This window comes from Silurus meridionalis, chromosome 27, assembly GCF_014805685.1.
Source record: "Silurus meridionalis isolate SWU-2019-XX chromosome 27, ASM1480568v1, whole genome shotgun sequence".
NCBI lineage: Eukaryota > Metazoa > Chordata > Actinopteri > Siluriformes > Siluridae > Silurus > Silurus meridionalis.
The window spans coordinates 12547348-12568469 of NC_060910.1; the positions used below are offsets into that span (position 1 = coordinate 12547348).

At 37.4% G+C, this 21122-nt stretch overlaps 1 protein-coding gene across 3 annotated transcripts in view; it reads left to right on the plus strand.

Moving 5' to 3' along the window:
• The first annotated feature begins 3309 nt into the window (after positions 1-3309).
• Positions 3310-21122, plus strand: part of arid3c (AT rich interactive domain 3C (BRIGHT-like)) — a 55479-nt gene continuing 37666 nt past the window's right edge. For 2 of the 3 annotated variants that reach the window (XM_046841146.1, XM_046841147.1), the window contains exons 1-3: positions 3310-3637; positions 4068-4673; positions 11547-11642. In XM_046841146.1, coding sequence (XP_046697102.1) covers positions 3599-3637; positions 4068-4673; positions 11547-11642 — 741 coding nt within the window. In that variant the 5' untranslated portion in view covers positions 3310-3598. The remainder of the gene's footprint in view (positions 3638-4067; positions 4674-11546; positions 11643-21122) is intronic. The other variant, XM_046841149.1, reaches the window with a different exon arrangement.

Below are 21122 nucleotides of genomic sequence, written 5' to 3' on the forward strand. Positions count from 1 at the left end.
AACACACAGAATATGATTAAAGAACTTAGGGAATCAATAAAAGTTCTGCATTTTTAGGTTGCACTCTATGGGACAATAGACATCACCATTATCACATCACCAGCTGTGTTCTGGCTCACATCACCAGCTGTGTTCTGGCTCACATCACCAGCTGTGTTCTGGCTCAAAGATAGTTCTACAGACATGCAGAATCAGTGCCAGGGTGTGTTGTAGCTGTTCTGGCGGTTTGGGTTTGGTCTTAGCACTTTATATAAGTTTTTCTTTTAATTTGTCACCCACTTTTTAAATGTTTTTATCTGACCTCATGATTTTATTTTGGGTTTTATGTACGTACCTGAAATGCTTTTAACACGTTGTGGAAATATGTAAGAAAATACACGTGTTCTTCCTTATACATGTGATAATAATAATAATAATAATAATAATAATGATGATGATAATAATAATGATAACAATAATAATAATAACAATAATAATTACAATAGTAATATGAATAATACTTATAATAATTATTATTGCTATTATTATTGTTGTTGTTTTGTCACGTCATATTCATTTATACATTCATTTGCACACCTTTATTTAATTGAATCGTTTTAAAATGTGTATATTTGAGTTATGTACATATCAAAAGTACATCTGGGTGACAAATAAAAATAATTGTATAATAATAAATCGTTAAGACACAAGACAAACGTCCAGAACATCTACAACACACCTTCAATTAAAAAACTATTACATCTGAATAAAATAGAATAAATCGACTACTACATGTCAACTTTTATTAGACATTTTTGTTTTCAATCATACATTATCTGAACTGCTCAATTTCCTTTTTACTTATTCCTGGTTATTTTGACTATCTAATCTCTAATCAATTCGGTGATGCTGGTTTCAAAACAATAAATAAATAAATAAATAAATAAATGTAAGAGAACACACATTTGGTAAATGTGTGACTGTGTGTATACAGTTTGTGTAAAACATCATTTTACTAAAAAAAATAATGATTGTGAACACTAGAGGTCAGTATTGGGCAGCATTAAAAATGTAACTCTTCACACAGAACCTGCTCTGTGGCTTTCGCGTTGACTGACATCACTGTTGCAGTTTTCACCACGAAGTTCTTATGTGTGTGTTTTCACACACATATATACAATGACACCCCATTCCCATTGCAGATGCAGATGTCTTCCTAAACACAGACATCTGGCTTATATTTCATCCATGCTGATCCAGCTGCATGTTTCACAGATATCTCACTAATTTCTCAAGTCAACAATAGAGGGTGATTATTATTATTATTATTATTATTATTATTATTATTATTATTATTATTATTATTATATTTACATTGCAAATAAAAGTGATTTTGGAAGGTGTATACAAATGTATAACGTACAGATTGGTTGAATTGTTATGCAGATACAACTTCACAGCAAAATTTGCCATTCAAATGAACCATTTCTACCTGAAAATGCAAAAAAATTAAAAATAAAATAAAAAGCTCAGTTGAATCAACATGATCTTCATTTTTTTTTTCATTCGTCACATTAACTTTTTATATTTTTTTATTTCAGTATTTCGTGGTCATTTTATAAACCATATAAACAAATAAACAAAGAACTGGAGCTGTAGTTGTGATGATGTTTCACCAACAAAGCATAGAAACGTCACTTGTTCTACGTGTAACGACATTTGATATTCTTTTGTGTAAAACACTAATCTCATTACACATGAGGTTTTATTATTAATCAAATTTCAGACAGTTGAATGGAAATCTGTCTGTCATTAATCATTATAACTCTAAAGTGACTAATGGTGTCCTGTGCTGACAGGAAGTCATTGTGATTGACCATTTTCAACACATTTCATCACTAACCTAAATGTTCTTCAACTATTTATCATATTAAACACCAAAAACAATATTAATACAATGGTAATGTATAAATATGAGGGGGTTACAATACAAACTTCATTTGAATTTATAAAAACAGCACTTTGCTCATAGTTTGCCTTTATGTAACAGGGTTATTATAAAAATATATATAAAAAGATTACACATATAACTGCATTGCAAAACAATTTAAAACAGGAGCAATCATACTGAAACTATTCCTTATAATAGGCCAAATTTACCAGTTTGTAAGTTTAGGATTTTATAAGTGATTCCATGATGATAGACAGATATAAACAAAATCACAAATATATAAATAAATACCATGTTTTAAAGGCTGTGAAGAGCGTTGGCCAAGAACTGCTTTAAATACAAAAATGCAATTAAAAATTAAAGTCAAAAAGCCACTTGATAGAGATTTCTCAGCCTATTGTTATGAACTTGTGATGAACAGAAACCAGTGTTTTTTCTAACATGGTGAGACAAGTAATAAAACTGTGATCCTTTTACTATACTGTCCACTGATAAGCTATATATTTATACTTGGTTCATGCTTTTATAATGATGTCATAATACATATACTGCTCCGGAGTGCATCCGAAAATAACAATGTTTATACATCAACAGCCTCTGAGTCATAAATATGAATAGCCATTAATAATAAGTTATTTAAACAACACAGTGTCATAGCTTGCATGTTCAATTGTTTCATCAGGCATTCAGTTTAGATGTTTGTTTGCTGTTTATATTTTTAATAACCCTAACCTATCCTAACCCTATCCCTAGACCTAACCCTATCCCTAACCCATGCTGTTGAGGTTGAACAGCATGAAAGTGCATGAATTAATCAGTCATCCTAAATGCAAAATTCTTGGTCAAAGTGGATTGTGCTGGACGCAGAGCACTGATGGAGAATTCTACAGGAAATCCAGCATGGCCAATCCACCTACCTGCATGTCAGAGGAAACCACAGAGCCCTGATGAAACCCTGAGGAAAACCCATGCGAACTTAAGGAGAACATCTAAAACACTAAGAGCTAGAGAATTTGTGAATTTGTAGATTTATGCTATAAAACTATATATAAAAAAAAAAAATATATATATATATATATATATATATATATATATATATATATATATATATGATTATATCACTTTATTTCAGTACATGTTAGGAGCATGTGAAATCCCTAACATTTTGTAAACATTTGTTTAGAGGTGAACTTTGTATGATCAGGTGTGAGTGTGAGTTGAAATGTCCCATCAGTAATCACGTGTGTGTGTGTGTGTGTGTGTGTGTGTGTGTGTGTGTGTGTGTGTGTGTGTGTGTGTGTGTGTGTTAGTAGTATTAGACCCTGCCCTCAGTGCTTTATCACTCATTGACGTGTCGGAAGGCTCTCGGCAGCGGGAGGTGCTCATCTCTCTCGCCTCAAGAGGTCATTCTACCTACAGTTTGTTTGCCACTTGTTGCTGAAAAGCTTCTCGTCCCGTCCTGCAGACTCAAATCCGATATACTGTATGTATATATAGAAAGAGAGTTATTTCCTCCCTCCCCCCCACACCACCACCATCACCAACACAACACCACATTTCCTCGCGAAGCAGCAGCTCGATGTTGAAGCAGGACCACATCGACGTCTGACTTGCAGCTGAAGAGGGACAGTTTTGAGTCAATTCGTTTGCTTTGACGGGAGAAGAAGCATGGTTGACAACACGAGCATAGCAACTAAATCTGCCTTGGTAAGCATTCGAGCTGCTCTTTTGTGTGTTTATTTGTGTTATTTAAATGCACAAACGACCTAAACGTGTGGTCTATGCGCTTGATGTCGTGATGTTAAACCATCTGTAATTGCACTTTATGTGTTGCGCTTTTTTTATTATTATTATTTTTTTTTACACCTGTAATGCTTTACAGACACATTGTTAGAAAGTCTAAAGTTAATGTATACACACCTAGGATTTTCTGAATGTTTTATAAGGCTTCTGCATGTTTTCCCAACTTTTGAACCCGCAATTTGCGTCTGTTTTGCCTAGAAAGAGACCAATTCGTTTACATACGACATTAGGTTTATTACCCACATACTTTATAACCCCTCCAGTTATAACTTAAGTGTTATTTCGACGTTTTGGTAAACATTTCGTTCTGCTTGATGTCTCCGTGTTTGTGCAGCAAGCCGCCTTCTCGTCTGCAAGCCCGCTGCCGCTGCCGCTGCTGGTGGCGGCTCCGGGCGCACACGGTCACCTCTCGGCCGCTCACTCGCATCAGCCCGCCGGCGGCGCGGGTATGAAGCTCGAGGCTGTCATGGAGAACCTGCAGAAGCAGCAGGCGGCTCGTTTGGCGCTCGAGGAGAAGCTGCGAAGCCAAGCCGAGAAGGACAAGGACCTCCGGGCTGTTTTAGAGCAGCAGCAGCAGCAACAAGAGCTCGCGTTCCGCCACTATCAGGCGTCGGTGCGTGGAGCTCTGGCGGCGCACCGCATGAAAACCATCTTGAACTTGGACGACTCGGACTCGGACGCGGACGACGAGCGCACCGCCCTGGACGACGATGACGACGAAGACGAGCGGGACGCGGAGGACGAAGACAGCGCGAAAGACGGCGACGACCTCGCTGGAGACCTGGCGCGCTACGCGTCGTGCCACGCCGCGCGCTTCGGAGGAAACGAGTCGCCGAAGAGCTCCAGAGGTCAGACTCCGTACACGGGGGGCCGACAGCCCGAGTCTCCGCACGCGCAGCCCCAGCACCACGAGTGGACTTATGAGGAGCAGTTTAAACAGGTAAACGTGCATCAACAGTGGCAAAGCAAAAAAAAAAACAGCACCAGTTATGCATGCACAGGGTTGGACACTGAGTTCAACTAACACTGTATTAACACCAAACATGAGTGCTATCTGTGTTTATTTATTCTGGAAAATCTTTTTGCCCCATGCATGCATCACAAAAAAACTCAGATTACAACCAAATCCTTATTGCACATCAAAATATTTGCTGTCACATTCTGTACAAAACTCATCGTATTTAGCCCTTGTGAATGATTAGGCACTACTGAATTATTCTGCAATCATTCTGATAATAGAAAGCTGGGGGTGGTTTACTGTGGTGGTTTACATACATGTGTGTACAACTAACACAAGCGAAGTTATGCCATGAAATCATGCTGGTGTAGTGCTCCCCTAATCTTCCCCAGAAGATAGCTCAAGTGTGTTCCCAGAGGATAATTTAGATTGATACAACAAGGGCCAAGCTCTTAAGCTAACTTGGATCTATATGGAGTGGGCTTGGATGGACTTTTCATTCTTTATTTATGATAGATCATCCTCAGCCGGGGCTAAATGAGAAATGTACATTAGGGGCTGCATTAGCGTATGCAGCGGTGTAATTCAAGCATAAAAATGAAATTCAAATAAGAGTATTAGCCTTAATTGAGGGCCCTATAATGGACCTGAGGCTATAGGATCCGTTCTGTTCTACTTCTTCGCATGTGAAATCAACTTTCCGTGGAAAACGAATGGCGTATGATACGGCGCAATGTATTTATTACTTTGACTAATGTAATAAAACATTAAAAAACATATGAAATGTGCACGATATACAAACGCAAGGTTTAAACATTGACTTTATTGTATTAAATATGATGGGAGGTTTGTCATTTTTTAATCTGTTACTCAAATTGATCAATTGCAAACTTTTTCCAAGTGCAATAACTTTAAAATGCACTGCAGAGCCTTCCCTAACACGCAATTAATTTCACAGACGTTTAACAGATGCAATTGGCGATGGGTTTGAAGATATTGTCACAAATCAGAAACAATGAAAGGATGCCTGTGGCATTTGGCAGACTCGGTGGAGCCGGTATACTGCCTGTTTTTGACATTGCACAAGAAAACCAAATTTAAAGGCAGTAAATGACACTCTGAAATAAGAACAAGATGTGGCCTTAAAAGAAAGGGGGGCATTTCTTTGCACACAGTAACCACGCTTCTTATCTTTGCATTTATGACAGGGACTAAAGGCAGCTTTAGTGTTTTGCTTCGCTGGATTAAGCTCTGTTTGAATTTTGAGCAGGAAAGACAACACATGGTTTATCAATCATTAATTATTCATGTATTAATTTTGTTGTAAAATGATTGATAAGTAATAATAAGTTTTATTATGTTTAGTAGTATATACGTCATATATCGTATACTTCATGGCTTGACTTTAATATGTAAGACAGTCCTTACATCTTCAAACCATGGGAGAATTAAAGGGCAAGGAACACACACACACTGAGAAAAAGCTGCCAAAGTAAAAGTGGAAGCACTTGTCATATCACAATTCGTTGTTGCAAAAAAAAAAAAAAGGAGTGAGTTGAGTGAAGAAAAAGAGAGGAGAGAATTTGTCTGGAGGTTTTGGCAGGAGGGCAGAAAACTACAGTTGGTGTCATTCCATTCTGGCTCAGGACCAAAAATTCTGGAGTCTCCGTCTCTTGCAGTGTGCGTGTGTTTCGGCTAGTGGCCAAGCCATTACGAAACAAGGGTAAACTGCATACTTCAACAATCCAGCAGTACAAATATGCACGTGTGTGTGTGAGTGTGTGTGTGTGTGTGTCCACAAAGAGGAACACCTACTGCACATTCTCACATTTACTCAAACAAATGCCTCTCATGTGCCCATAAGTCCAATTTGATTGGCTTTTTTTTGGCTTTGTATTTAGTATTTACATATTTATTTTCAAAAGTGTATTTTGAGTATGTGTCTAAAATATATGGTGTAATTATTGATATCTTACATTTAACTTGGTGACTAAGGTTACTTGATGAACATTAAAAAAATATCATTATAATTGTACTGCACATAACATAAGTGCTCCAGTGAAACAGATGATTCATCCCCCCCCCCTTAATGAACAGGAATTTAACCTTTGGATTCAGGGCTCACGATCTCCCCACTGTCCTTGTTGTCCTGATGCCATGTTTTGCAAACACTAAAAACTCACAGAGTGGCTTTTCCCCCATAACAAGTCTCTCAGTAGGTCTAAGAGGGGGCTGGGAAGGGATGAAGGGGTGATGGGAAGGCAGTATTGGTGTATGATTTCACTACAGAAGCCTGCAGAGAGGTTTGTGTTTCCCTCTTTTGTTTGCTTTGGCAGATCTGGGCTAATGGCTGCTTCTTAACTCTCAAAGTGTCAACTCTAGAATCTAGGTAGTATTCGCTATACCGTAAGAGTAAAGCATTTCTAACCATTTTTATGGCCACACGTTTTTTTGGTTGGTTGTTTTTTGTCTTATAAAATGGTCTTCTCAATCTGAACATTCTAAAAACGGTCTGCTTTAGCATCCACTGAATACCTTTCTGAGATGTGAAACAGATTACTCAGTATTAAAGCAGCTGTCAGTGATCAAATACATATTCTGGGGAACTGAAGATAGAAGCTGAACATTTCTTGGACAAAAAAAAGGGAAATGAGGCAATTGTGAAATCACTGAAAGGAAGGAGAAGTTCCTTCTTAGGCAGGAAATAGATTTTATGATTAGACAAACATTGATAACATGCAGGGAAGTTCATAATATCTATTCTTTTTTTGCAGTACAAATAAAACAAGGGGAAAAATATATCCATTGGTCTATGTTTAGCAGAGGTTGTTTTGTGGAAGATGGAAGCTGGCCTGACCAGTGATATTTCCTGGTTCTCACTATTAGGGTATTTTTAAATATCCAGTCGAAGGTATACAAAAATGTAATCCCATTAATGTTTGGTTATTTATGACATACACATTTACAGACACACTGTCCAGAAACACTCAAGAATTTTTTATGTAGTTTACTCCAGCCCTGTGGCAACCTCTCCTGTTTGATTGTGGAGCTTTGGCCATGCCATAGAGTCCAGAAAGTCATTAAGCTGCACAGCATGTGGCCTGAAACATATGCATGGAACAAAAGCCTTTATATGACATGATTTTTTTTTTACCCAGCAGCGGCAGCACTAATGTCCTGTGGCGTGTCAGCCGGCCCTCCTGACTGTAAGCAGTGGCCACTCTTTTTAAATATGTTCAGTCAGTGGAAAAATTGTAACAGCATTCCTGCTATTTTAGGGAAAATGTCTACAAGCTTGTTATAAAACAAAAGCCATATTATAAACTCAGTGGACTTTTGAGCCAGTTGCAGATCAGCACCTCATCGATAAACACCAACAAATAAAAGAAATTGGTTGTTGCTTGGTGACTAGCCCCTCATCTGAGCCCTCAAATATAAAGCTGTGTTTGTCAAAGCCCAGCTCTTCATTCAAGCTCTGTCAGTGAAAGTATGCATGGAACTTTTTCACCATAACTCAAGCAAGGAGTGCCAATAAAACACCTTTGGGGACACAATGTGCCATTGAAGCGCTTGTGTTTTGTCAGCAAAAGGCTCCTTGTTCATTAAAAACACAGCCTGACGACTTGTTTGAACAGCCTTCCTCTTTGTGAGTATTAGATTTTATTTGTGTTAGCCCAGTGTTACTGAAACTGCTTGAAGTTCCTGGGCCGGCCTGGTCATTTTTTGCAGAGTTGATTTGTGATTTAAAGAAACTGCTACATATGGAATTGAAAATTTAGTCTAGGTACTCTAATTGATCATTATATATTGACACAATATTAGGCATAATCATATTTAATTGAGTTGGACATTGTTTTTTTAGTGTGGTTTTATAAAAAAAAATTACAGTGAAAAAAGCTGATTTTGTAATTGTAATTTTTCCTAAAATTAATCATTAAATACACCAATAATAATTTTGGTGTATTCTTAATCAATAAAAATTTCCTTTTTTTTTTTTTTTTTTAAGAGCAAATATAGTAACTTTTATTTAAAAAAAAAAACATTGTCTTCCTAGACCCCTTCCTACTTTTTATTATTTAATGGCTGAAAAAAAGGCTCTGTCTCAACAACAACAAAAAATGCAACATATATAGGTTAATCTATTGTAGGAAAAATTTGACTATGGCTCAAGAACTTGAAGAACATGGCTCACATTTAATTCATAAAATTTTTGTTAAAATATAATTTACTTTAAAACGAATTCTTCTTTCTTCGGCACGAATCTATGCATTTGAATTCCCAAATCTTCCCTATTAATTTCATTCCCCTTGTTTGAGAACATGTCTGCATAAACTGAAGGGTACGCGTATGTTTTGAGTCTCTACCAAAGAATGGCCTTTATTGCAATTCCCTGGCCGAGTTAATGGTCTGGAGTGTTTTTTACCACATGTCCAGATCCCGACCCCGGTTCTGAGAACGAGGTGTGATACTGAACAGCGCTGAAAGCCACATGGCATCGTAATCCAGAGTTTAACAGTAGCTGCATAGTTTCCTCTAGCATGGTGTCAAGGGATTACTTTGAGTTGAGGGTTGTGAAGCTTGATTTTTGTGTCGGTTCTAAAGCTGTGTCATTTTGAGTTAGAGGTGTTTTTCACACAGTAGTCTATGGAATACACAAATGCAGTGGATAGACAGGTGACACATTGGTTTGACTTGTAATCAAATGAAAATCTCTGACATAAAATCTGCCTGCTATTGGTTATTCTTGGCTAGTTACCCTGATCAATAGTCTGATAGTATGCAAGCATTATATTTTATGGCACACACATACAAGACCGTAATCGTTTGTAATCAGTGTAAACAGTGTAATCATTTACTTTAAAATACATAAGATGTAGTTGCCCGATTGTGTGTCAGTTAACCTTTATCTGTATTTCTATGAAATGAGAATGCCAAAATTATAGCTTAATAATTTCGAACCCATGAAGATTTTATGCTGTAATTGTAAGACCTATTATTAGAGTGTCACCCATACTGTCTGCTAATGCCATGTATTTATGATGGCTAAGGTATGTGGCTTTCAAATGCGCATGCAATAAAATGTGCACATTCAACACAACAGATATTATTCCACACCTGTCTACTACTGCAAGTACTGCTGTGAAAGCTCTGTGATAATTCTGGTATTACTATTCGGGAAGATAATCAATATCTGATTTGGATGTTAAGGTCAGTAAATCCCTATAGTTTTTTTCTTTAGTGGGACCGCTTATAATACCAAGAATGACCTTATTATTGTTTTTCAAACATTGTGGAACAATCCGAATTATCTGTGTTGAGTATGTTTGCCTTTTTCATTGAATAAGTCAAATTAGGAGAATTTATTTGGCATTATGGGATGGTGATTGTCATTAAACAGAGTTTTTTAGTATACTACTTAAACATATATACAATACAATAGCAAATTGGACAGTTTTTTAAAGAAATAAATGTTATTTATATGTATATGTATATATAATGTAATGATTAACATGCATAATTTCAATATGTTATAAATAAAACATTCCTATGCCTACAGTAGAGATACAGGAAGAAACTCAGGTCGCATGTCATCAGTCTCGCTCCATATGGCCCAGCATGTCAGCATTAATTACAGGAAGGACTGGTAACATAAGATAGGCTAGAATCAAGAATGAAGTATCCAGGCTGAGGGGCAGCATCAGATATTCACATCTCCAGGATTAGCTTCCTCAACTACCCCCACACAAACACACACCAATTTATTGAGTTACAGCAGCCTGATTGGTTTGCGTAGGCCATAGGCACCGGAACAACGTTAAGAGTGGGAGGGGGGTGAGGTGTGGAGGGGGAGAGAGTTCACACTGACCATAATTAAAATAAAGAGATGGCAAAATCATTCTCAAATGCCAAAAACTTTATCTTAATTAGCAGACAATAAAACTTAATTTATGGAAATGCAGTTTTAAGCCATTTGTATCTCCTTCTTCTTTCGGCTTCTCCCATTAGGGGTTATGCCGTTTGTATAATTTGGTAAATTAAGAAACCACAGTTGGTCTTTGGCTCATTCAAATAAAAAGCAAAAATCCAATATTGGTTCTCATATATGTCCAAATGACGAGATCCGTACTCGTGTTAGCAAAGCAAACTGGTCATGGTTAGAGACTGATCTCTGTTTATGTAAACAAAATGTTTTATAGTTACTATTATTTATTATTATTATTTTATTAAATTTATTATTATTCATATCTACATTTTTTTGAAGCACTCATAGTGAACTGACTGGAATGAATGGCATCTGACTGATCAGAATGCTAACATTGCATGCTAGCACCAAGCCATGGATGTAATCAAATGTGTTGAAAACGTTTGTGAATTGTTTGGATTTTAACCTTGAATGCAAATCTACCAGAGTATTGCCTGTGGTGCAGAGGGGCCGTCCGGTGTAACATAAGTGAATTACCTCGCTGCTAATGTCACTAACAGAGGAGGTCTGTTTGTTTTGATGATTGAGTGGCCTGCTAATTCAGTTTAGCAACTGATCCCTTTGCACTGGAGGAGAAAGAGAAAGATGGAAAGAAAAGGAGCTGAGGGGAAGAGCAAGACAGAAAGAAACTGTCAAAATGCATAAGAATGCATTTTATGGTACAATTAGGCACAATGGAGCCAAATAAAAGTATATAAAATGCATTTTTAACACTTCTTGAGATTTCTTTTCTTCTACTCTTTTATTTAAATAGGTTTTTCTGAGGTGTTACACAGAAATGATCGTAAATGTTGTATGTAAGGCTCAAATGTGGATGCTCTGTGAGTAAACACTTTGCTATTATTTCAACTATGCCCTTGACATGTGTTCAGTCAGGAAAAGACAGCCAACCTGGGAGCGAGGCGAGTAATTCAAGTGTTCCTTCCCGTGGTGGTGGTGGTGGTGGCTCCTCGTCTCTGATTCAGGAGGTTAGTAATGTCCCCTGTCACGCTCCTCGTTTCTGTCACTTGAGTCTCACTCACAACCCACCCCCTGCTTTACAATGAGACATGTTTTACCAGTCTTTTTGTAGTCATCTAACATAGAGATGAGAACTAACAAATTTTTCCTCACACTCATCCTGATTAAATCCTTAAATGTAGAGTGAAGAATAAATGGTAAAAATGATATAAAGTATAGAAGAAATATATAAACAGGTTATTATTATTATTTGCATGCTCATATTGTTTAAGATGTTTTAATGAAAAACTGATATATGAAGTATATGTTGATAATAGAAATCTAAGTCTATTACGAAGACACATCAGGTGTCATCCTTCAGAGACCCTCCAAATCCAGGATCCAGACATCATGAATTACTGCAGCTCATCTGCCTCAAGCATGTCTTACTTATTTAGTTTTCAGCCCGCACGAAGGTGAGAGGGCCCGGCTTTGTTTTTAATGGCCTCCAATGAATTCAGGGGTCAATTAGAGTCTGGATTCCACAGCCATGTGATACCACTCCCGCTACCTTGACAAAAGAATTCTCAATCCCAGACTCCACTTTTGTCCCGCAGGCAATTGCTAGGCAAAGTCGTATCTTGTTTCAATTCTCCTTAAAAACCCTAGAACATTCTCTTGCCATAGAACTAATTGACTTTTGTTTAGCTCAAAACGGGGATATACTAACGCCCACGTGCTAAAAGAGTTGTGCACCAGGGGGAAGGCAGAGCTATTTCCCAGCAGAGAAACAGTCCACAGTTAATAGGCTATACTGGAAGTTGGAGGTTGTTTGTTTAACAGATTTTCACCCCTGCACCCCATTTATCTCCCGCAGCTGTACAAATGATTTATCAGGCCTGATGGGAACAACGCAGTATTTTGAACATACCTGAATGCTATCTCCTGAAGGCTAAAATGTCCACATATTTACACAGCATATAAAAGTATCCAAAATATTCAAAATATAGCTGCCACATTGACTTCTAAAATCTACTTCTAAAATCTACTTATAACCAGACCTCTGTTTGTTGAGTTTTCCAGTGGATAAAATATCTGTCTAAAAAGGTAGCAATGTTCATTACTTAATACAGCATTCAACATATACGTCCTGCAAAAACAAAGTGAGCAAATTCATTTTAGAAAGCAGACACAGAATGTCTCATTATACTGTATGACATTTTAAATAGTTTAAATAGTAAATATTTTTAAGTTATACACTATATAGACAAGTACAGCATTTTTATTTGACCTTGTATCTCATTATAATGTTATATAATATATTCTGGATTTCTAAAAATAAAATCTAACTTCAAACTACATTAAATGCCCATTTGATTGGGTACAGCTAGCCATGTGATTGAACAGGTTCCAGGTCCACTCCAATCCTGACCTGGTTAAAGCACTTACTGAAGATGAATGAATAAATATAACATATAGGTCAAGTTTTACGTTACTGACTGTGCCTCTGCTGTTCTATCCTGTTCTATCACTCAAGGACCACTGAGATCCCAGTTTTCTGTTTCATCTGATACACTTGCCAATGCGCTAAAAATAGTCAACCACTCAAATAATACGTTACTGGTGAAAATCTACACAATATTACTTGGTTGCTGGATTAAAGTCAGTAATTCCACATGCATGTAACATCGTAGTTTTGCTTGATAAAACATAATTACCAGTAGCTACAATAAAGTGGTCATGGAATGAAAAAACTCTAAAATCTATTTTAGTTAAAATAACTATAGCAATGATTCGACTAGTTAAATGGTTGGTTAGGTATCAATACCTTCTCTACCCTAATGTCTTTAAGCTTTGCAATGAATGTTTCTTTCATTTAAAAAAACATATATTCTAAGATAGTTGTCTGTTAGCAGGATCCTATGACCTAGTGATAGCACACACTTGGATTAATTGGATTAGAGCCGATATCCGTGGACATCTTAGCAGTAAAACAGTCACTTCTGGTTGCCACCAACATCGAATACGGCCAAGGAAGCAATTAGTAAATTTAGATTGAAGTCCACACAAAATCAATACAAACCAGATACAGCTCCTAATCTGGTACATCCTCAGCCTGTCAAGCCATGGCAGTTCCTCACTTTATTTTTATCCATCTATCTGCTTAAAAACAGGAAAATACATTGGAGAAAAAGCAACACGGTCTGTTTGTTCTTCTCTGAATGACTTCAGCCCCAATTAAAAGAAGTCTACAAGTATTTGATAACTGTTACGGATAAATATTTTAGGCATTTCAGTTAAGCATGATTAACTATGCTGCTAAAAAAGTCGCCAGTCCTAACCACAGAGGACATCTAGAATGAAGCCTAATGATGTTAAATAGAATTTTGAGAAGGTGATGGATTTGTTTTTCTTCCCCAATTCCACTCTTCTACCCTCAATGCCTGTGACAAACATTTAGCAGGAAAAGGATTACAAGGGAGATTAAAGATCAATATTGACCCTTTTTGGATGGGGGGAAAACAGAAAAGTGAGAAAATCCATTGTAGCCCTATATAGTTTAGGACAAAGTCAGCACTTCTGCACAGGACTGGGGTTATTCATGGTATCAGATGGAAAGAGCATAAGGCCGTTTCACTCGAGCTGGCCCCTCTTTAGGGGGTGATCGCAGACCAATAAAACTTTATAACAGATAGCAGAGAGGAAGTCATTTGTTGAGGAACCCCACTGAACAATTAAGAGACCTGGTTCTTTTAGGCTCGGGCAAGAATGTTCATTTTTATGTGGCTTGAGGTGCACTTTTGCCAAATTAATGGTTTGATTAAAGGATGGGTGTAAAGTAAGTGTGTAAGACATCACACAACCTACGCAACAACAAAAAAGATGCTCCTGTGCCTTTAAGATGGCAGAGTAACATGATCCTTTTTAATCAGCATTTGCTTCTGTGAAATCTAACATGGGCTTGCTGACACTTTGTTTCTGTTTAGCATTAGCAGAATCTGATGCCCTTTGACCTGCCTGAAGCCCCCTCCCCCACTTCCAGTCCGCCATAAAACAGCATTCGCAGCTCATAGATTCCATACTAGGTCAGAGATCATTAAAAAGATCAAAGAAGTGTGTGTGTTTGGGGGGGGGGGGGGTCATTGGTGGTGCACAAAAGACATTGGTTGAATGGAGGGAATCTGCAATGATGACAGAAGATGCATTTTCTTAAAAAAGAGATGTGCGATTTTGCACGTGTAGTGTTGTGAATGGGAAGGGCGCACTGTTAATATTTAGCATTTGAGCTACCTGTATTTCTGTTCCGCTGCAGTATGTATGTTAGCCAGAAGATGTTCGGTTTGACTGTTGAAATGTTGTGCTCTCAGATAACCTAGACCCCTAGACCTAGTTCCTATCTTTAATTATTTAACAGTAGTCCCATAAGACTCTTATTTAAGGGCTTCTTTAGCCAAACGTATACATGAAAATACAACACGTCTCATAAAAAAACTCAAATGCATGGAAATGTCATTTTTCATTACTGTGGCCATGGCTTTTTTTTGAGGTTACCTGAACATAACATTTATAATATATCACCACACATGTATTACTCTATCTATCAATAATTGATAGAGCCTAGAGATAGTATGATCTTAAGCGCAACATGTAACGCCTTGTATGGTTTCCCTGTCCACACATTATACTAACGAACTTCGCTGCTTTATTGCAGAGCAGCACTTTTGTCAAATAGGTGTTACATACTCCGTGAAAGGAAAACCATGTACTTAAGTAAATTAAGCTTCTCCTTTTTGGTTAAACAAGATGTGCTAGGTCTAAAACTGTGATAACACTGGCTTTTAGCGCTAATACAAGATTAGAAAAAAAAAATGATAATTTGTTTTCTGAAGTTATTCTCTTACTGCTCTCCAAAACCAGTCTTGTTTATATAACACCTGATTTTTTTATGCATAGGAGTGTGCAGTGTTTTAACTAACAACAAGGGGAAGTTTGGGTGTGGGCCCTGAGTGGATTAGATGACAATCACAGGGTTCTTCTTTTTTGATGGAACATGAATAGAGGCCCTGGTGGAGGTATACATTGATATCTTCACCATCTGCTTACACAATACTGGTCAGACCCGTCCTCCTGCAGGAAGGAAATGGCACCCCCCCATTCCACCCCTGCCCCCCATCCTCAACTGATGATGTGGCAGTCTAAGTCATAAATTTAATAGCCTGCACTCCCCGCCTTTTTCCTAGCCACTCCTTCCTCATTGCCTTATCCCATCTTCACCCCCTCCCCAGGATCGTTGACCTTCTTCCTTCAATTATTTGGCATCCTGATTATTTCATGCGCAACTTCAATTTCAGTAGTGCAAAAAAAATGGGCACGAGGGACACATTTGTCGACCGATTCGCAGCCCCCCACATTTATGTTATGATATGTAGATTTTTCCTTCTCGTGGATTGTGTTTGTGTTTGGCTTCACAGGGAGAAAATTGATGAGATGGATCCACTGATTTCCTGTCATTTAATGCCTCGTCGCCATGGGTCTATTTGTTTTTTCTATATTGTTGTCTACTGATTTATGGGTTTATTTCTAATCATCTATTACACAAATTAGGTTATCATAATGAAGTTAGGACTCGTGCAGTGGTGGTGGGGGTGGTAATAGAAGAAATGTCTGTGTGTTTTTGAAAACTAGATTTCTAACTACATTGAATTTCATATAGCTTTTTTTTTATTGCATACATGCACACACATGCTTGAACGATATTAGAAAAAAGCAGCTATGGGTAAATGTGACAGAAATGCCGTTGAAACTAAACCAACTGGTTGTGAGAGGAGAGATGAGTGAATGTCATAAGAGATAAGTTGTTGACTTACACACAGAAAAAAAATCTGACTTGGCATTTAAGTAATAGCAAATCAAATATCCAATGTGGATATCTGTTCTTTACATTTCCTATTCTGGCTTGCTGTTATCTTGATTCAGTGTTGCGCAATATTGTGCATGCTATTTTTTAATATTGCCAATACATTATTTGTTATGTATATTTGTTTATGTGCAAGCTAAAAATGTCATTTTATAACAAAGCTTGTGCATATGATGCTCTTGAATCTTGTAATGTGTTGGTAGAAAGATCTAGAGTTTGCAAGCCGCTACACTTGATTGTGTATTAGATTAAGTGCAATATATTTGTTCAATGATATAAACAAGAGAGAACTACATCAAATGGCTTTGCAAAGTCTTACATCTGCTCATACAGGCATGAAAACCATCTCGAGTCCTGATGTCAAAGGCCATAAAAGGCAACTTCACACATGAGCCAGATTGTTGATATGTCATGATGGCTCCTCTTCTCTATATATGCACATTCTCACACACAGCTTACATTTTATGTCCTGTTTCTCAAGGCAGTCAGCATTAACATTCCTTCAATAGCCTTACTCCAGACATATGTGTACATCTTGTTAAGGACATGGAACATGACATGTGGCATTATTCATTATTTTAAAAATGGCTGATTTAATCAATAAATTTAGACATTGACATAATACCAAAGTGGACCATCCGAAATCAGTGCTTTAAAAATCCACTCAGATCGTTACTATCAGGCCAGTCAATGTTATCTACAGTATAGACATATTCGAACTAATCACTTATGTATTTGAACTAATCAGCTGATGGAGGAAATCGTTATTGGCATATTGTTCATTGCAACAGTCTTGGTAAACTGTTTATTGTTGTTGTTGTTTTTTGACACAAAAATGTTCTGCAACTTTGGTGTGCCACTTGGGTTGCCTGTGTTCATACCCAAGAGGGCAACTGGAGAGAAAGGAGAGGATAATGACTAATCCAGTCTCCTTCTGCATTTTCCACATTGCAGTTGTAAATTATGATGAAAACACAAGCTATTTGATAACCTGCAGATGTCAGATTAACATGATAATTATTTGTTGGGGAAGTGTAGGGAATTCTATTATTCTTTTACCGGAATGTAGTGGAATTACAACAGCTGAAGATTTTTGTAATATTTTGTCAAATGTATAACATGCTATTAGAATTATTTTCGCTTTTTTGTGGACAAAAAGTTACATTCTTCTGCTTAAAACAGGCTGGAGACAAGTTCTGACAATTTAAGTGCACATTTATCAATTAAGCAGATTAGAAAGATATCTTGGAAAGGTCTTTTCAAATGCAGCTATGTTTGCATAGGCTTCCATTCTCAGCAAGCTTGTGTTATCCCCCTCCTTTAAAATCCCAGGCTTTTGCCAAGGTCTGCGTCATGCAACACTTTGTTTGACCTCTCCCCCATCGTGTTTGCTCACACTTGTGGCCCTCTGACTTATCTGGCAGCGTTTAGTTGGCCTGGCTCCAGCTGGCTGTTACTACTGCTGCAGCGTGCAGACGATCTGCTACAGATGCCTGAGAGCAGTGAGAGAGAGAGATTTATGCTTTAAAGCAAAAGACAGCTGAAGCTAAAGGAATGAAGTAGAGTAGTACGAGCCAAGTGTTCACCTGATCCTGTGTTGATTCAGCTCATACAGACCATAGCTTATCTTTATTTTTCTGCGTTTTTTTTTCTCTCTCTATTATGTAATCTTGTCTTGTTAGCAACTGTTCAGAAGCCTTAGAAGAGTTTGAAGCCTGGGAGGATAGGATTGGTTCATAAGTCTGCTCCTCGTTTTATTCACTGTATATTCTGTATATCTGTATTTGGATATTAACCAAAAGATAGCATGGCATTTCTTTTAATGAACCATACCCTTCTGGTACCAGATACACTAGATAGTACTGGGAAAAAAAGAGGTAGACATACCAGCACTGTCCATGGGCTCTGTTCATCTTGGCTCTCATATATGGATATTTTTCTCCAGTCACATTTAAGCTGTAATTATTTTTATTAGTAAATGATAATATATAAGATAAATGTTAGTGATAGTGTCTGTTTTGGTTATACTTCCCCAAAATTAAAACTAAAGTGGTACAAGTTTTGCAGCCCTGACCAGGGTGTGTAAATGAAGGTTGTACAGAACATGTGTTCATGAATGTAAAAACTGCCCATGTGTGTGTGTGTTTTTTTTTTTGCTTCACCCTGCAGCAAGTTCTAGTATCAGCAGATGCCCTGTGAACTGTTCTGTCATTTTCTTAAGCAAAAACAACACATTTCTTATATTTCTTGTTCTAAATTTTTAACTAATAGGCATTGTTATAATTTTTGTTTAGAATCCATTATTTGTTCATTATGAATTATGTATTCATATTCTCTTGCATTCCTAATTAGCAGAAAATCTCACAATTATGAGTAGAGCTCATAGAGACACTGCATTTCCTCCAGCTTGAAGGGATGTTTTGACATACCCCTCTCGTTTGGTAACCATCTCTATCAGTTCTCATCATTCTCTACCTCTGTCTCCTTCTTTCTCCTCCTCTTGTCTCTGTGAGGCTACTTAGCGCCAAGGGGAGGGGTCCGGCTGACAGATTGAGCCGACCAGCCTGGGGTCAGAGGGGTTAAATTGAACAAATCTGTCCATTGACGTCCTGTCTCCTCCACCTTCCTCTAATGTCATTATTGCCAGGTGTCAGGGGGCCAGTGGGCATGTCGCCAACACTGACAACACAGAACTCTGAGTGGCTACTTACACAGAGGGGACCTCCCACCATGACAGGCTCCTTTTGTCTCAAGATGTGTCAGCAAAGGTAGCAAAAGAAAACATTGAGTCCTTTCTGTTCATAGGAGTAGATATATTATTAAGGGTAGACAGGTGTTGTGGGACATAGTGCTGGACTTGACTGCCAGTGTATATCTTAATCATTTGTGAACAAATATCAGCAGGAGTCTTTTTGTACATTGATACTTTTGCTAAGACCATATTACTCCCTTGTGTAAGTTTAAAAAGTCTGTCCATACCTGAAAAAGCATGAAGATACAGAAGATATTTTGTGGTCATCGTAATAAAAATGATTAAGTGCTAAATAAATTTTTAATTACCGTGCCCTTATTTTCTTCACTAATGTAGCCATAATCCATTCACTTGAAGATGAAGTTCATTCTACACCCCTAAAGTGTTTTTTGTTTGTTTCATTGTGTAAAGAATAAAAAAAAAAATTCCAAGCTGAACCTCTTTGGGAAGCCAAGAGAAGATCATCACATTTCTTGTATCCCGTTTGAAAATGGCCAATCTTGAGCCCTAAGTTCCCCCATTCTCAAAAAACATTTGTTGAAAAATTATTTACTTATACCCTGCTTTGGCACAATCTCCCATCAAAATGTAAAGTTGTTTAAAATTGTGACTGTAATGTTGACTGTCATGTGGGGAAATGTTGTGTCTCACCCCCTGTTTTGGTTGGTTAGTTTACCATTCTACTTAATTTTCGTCTGACCTCAAGAGTATACCACTGACTTTTTTTAGCACTGAGCCAGTAACTCCACTTCTTTGGGGACTGTGAAGCATCAGATAGCACGAGCTATTGTTGATTGCTTTGTAAGGTGAGAAGAGGCCTCTGATCCCATTTTAGCCATTTTTTGTGCTTGAATAAAAAGAAAATCAAATCGTGTTTAAACAAGTGTTAAGTAAAGTGGTTGCATAATTTCCAAAAGGAGCAACGTTTATACAACCTTTAAATGTGATAAATTGTATGGTATGCTTCTTTAATGTAAACTTGAGTGGTAAATATAAGTACAGATGAGTGCATTTCAGTAAAATTCCCTTGTGACAGAATCAAAAACATAATTTCATTATTTTCCACTCTAGAACTATGCAAAATCCAAACATTTATTCATTATATAAGATTCATGCTATTTGGATATTTTCAATGAGTTCTGCTTATCATGCATTAAATATATTATGCTTTTTGAAGCAATTCTAAATACCAGATAATTACTCTACAACCACAGCAAATATCTTCAGATGGTATGAACTGAATGCCACAGTTCTAAAGTTTTCAGAAAGAAAGACCACCACTCTAAACCTAGAGACCTTCATTATCATTGCATTGCACACTCATCAAGTGTTCATTGAGGAGCAGGCATGCATGTGGGATGAGTTTAGAGTTTATCCCTCTTTTCCACGCAGCATTTGACTTGTGTGTCAGGGTGTGGCTGTGAGGGGGGATGGTGGAAACGGACCAAACTGCTGGTCTGGATTAGAGCTTTGGAACTTTATAACAGTGCAGTTCCCCATTGCCTTATCCTGTTAGCTCCATTTAATGCCCACCTTTTGGCTGATGTATGTGTGTGTGTGTGTGTGTGTGTGTGTGTGTGTGTGTGTGTGTGTGTGAGGGTACAAATTAAATGAGTTCTTACTTTACATGTTTAAGTATACTTAGTGAAAATATTTCTTTAAATTAAAGCAATTTTCAGATATTTTTAGAATAGACATATTTGTCTGTTGTACTCTGTACATGCAGGTAAATTCATTTTAATTGTATTTTACAACTATTGTGTTGGTCACCATATTCACCCCCCCAATTTAAAATTGACCTTTTTCTAGTTTCAGGGGTGGATCCCATATAGGTAGGTC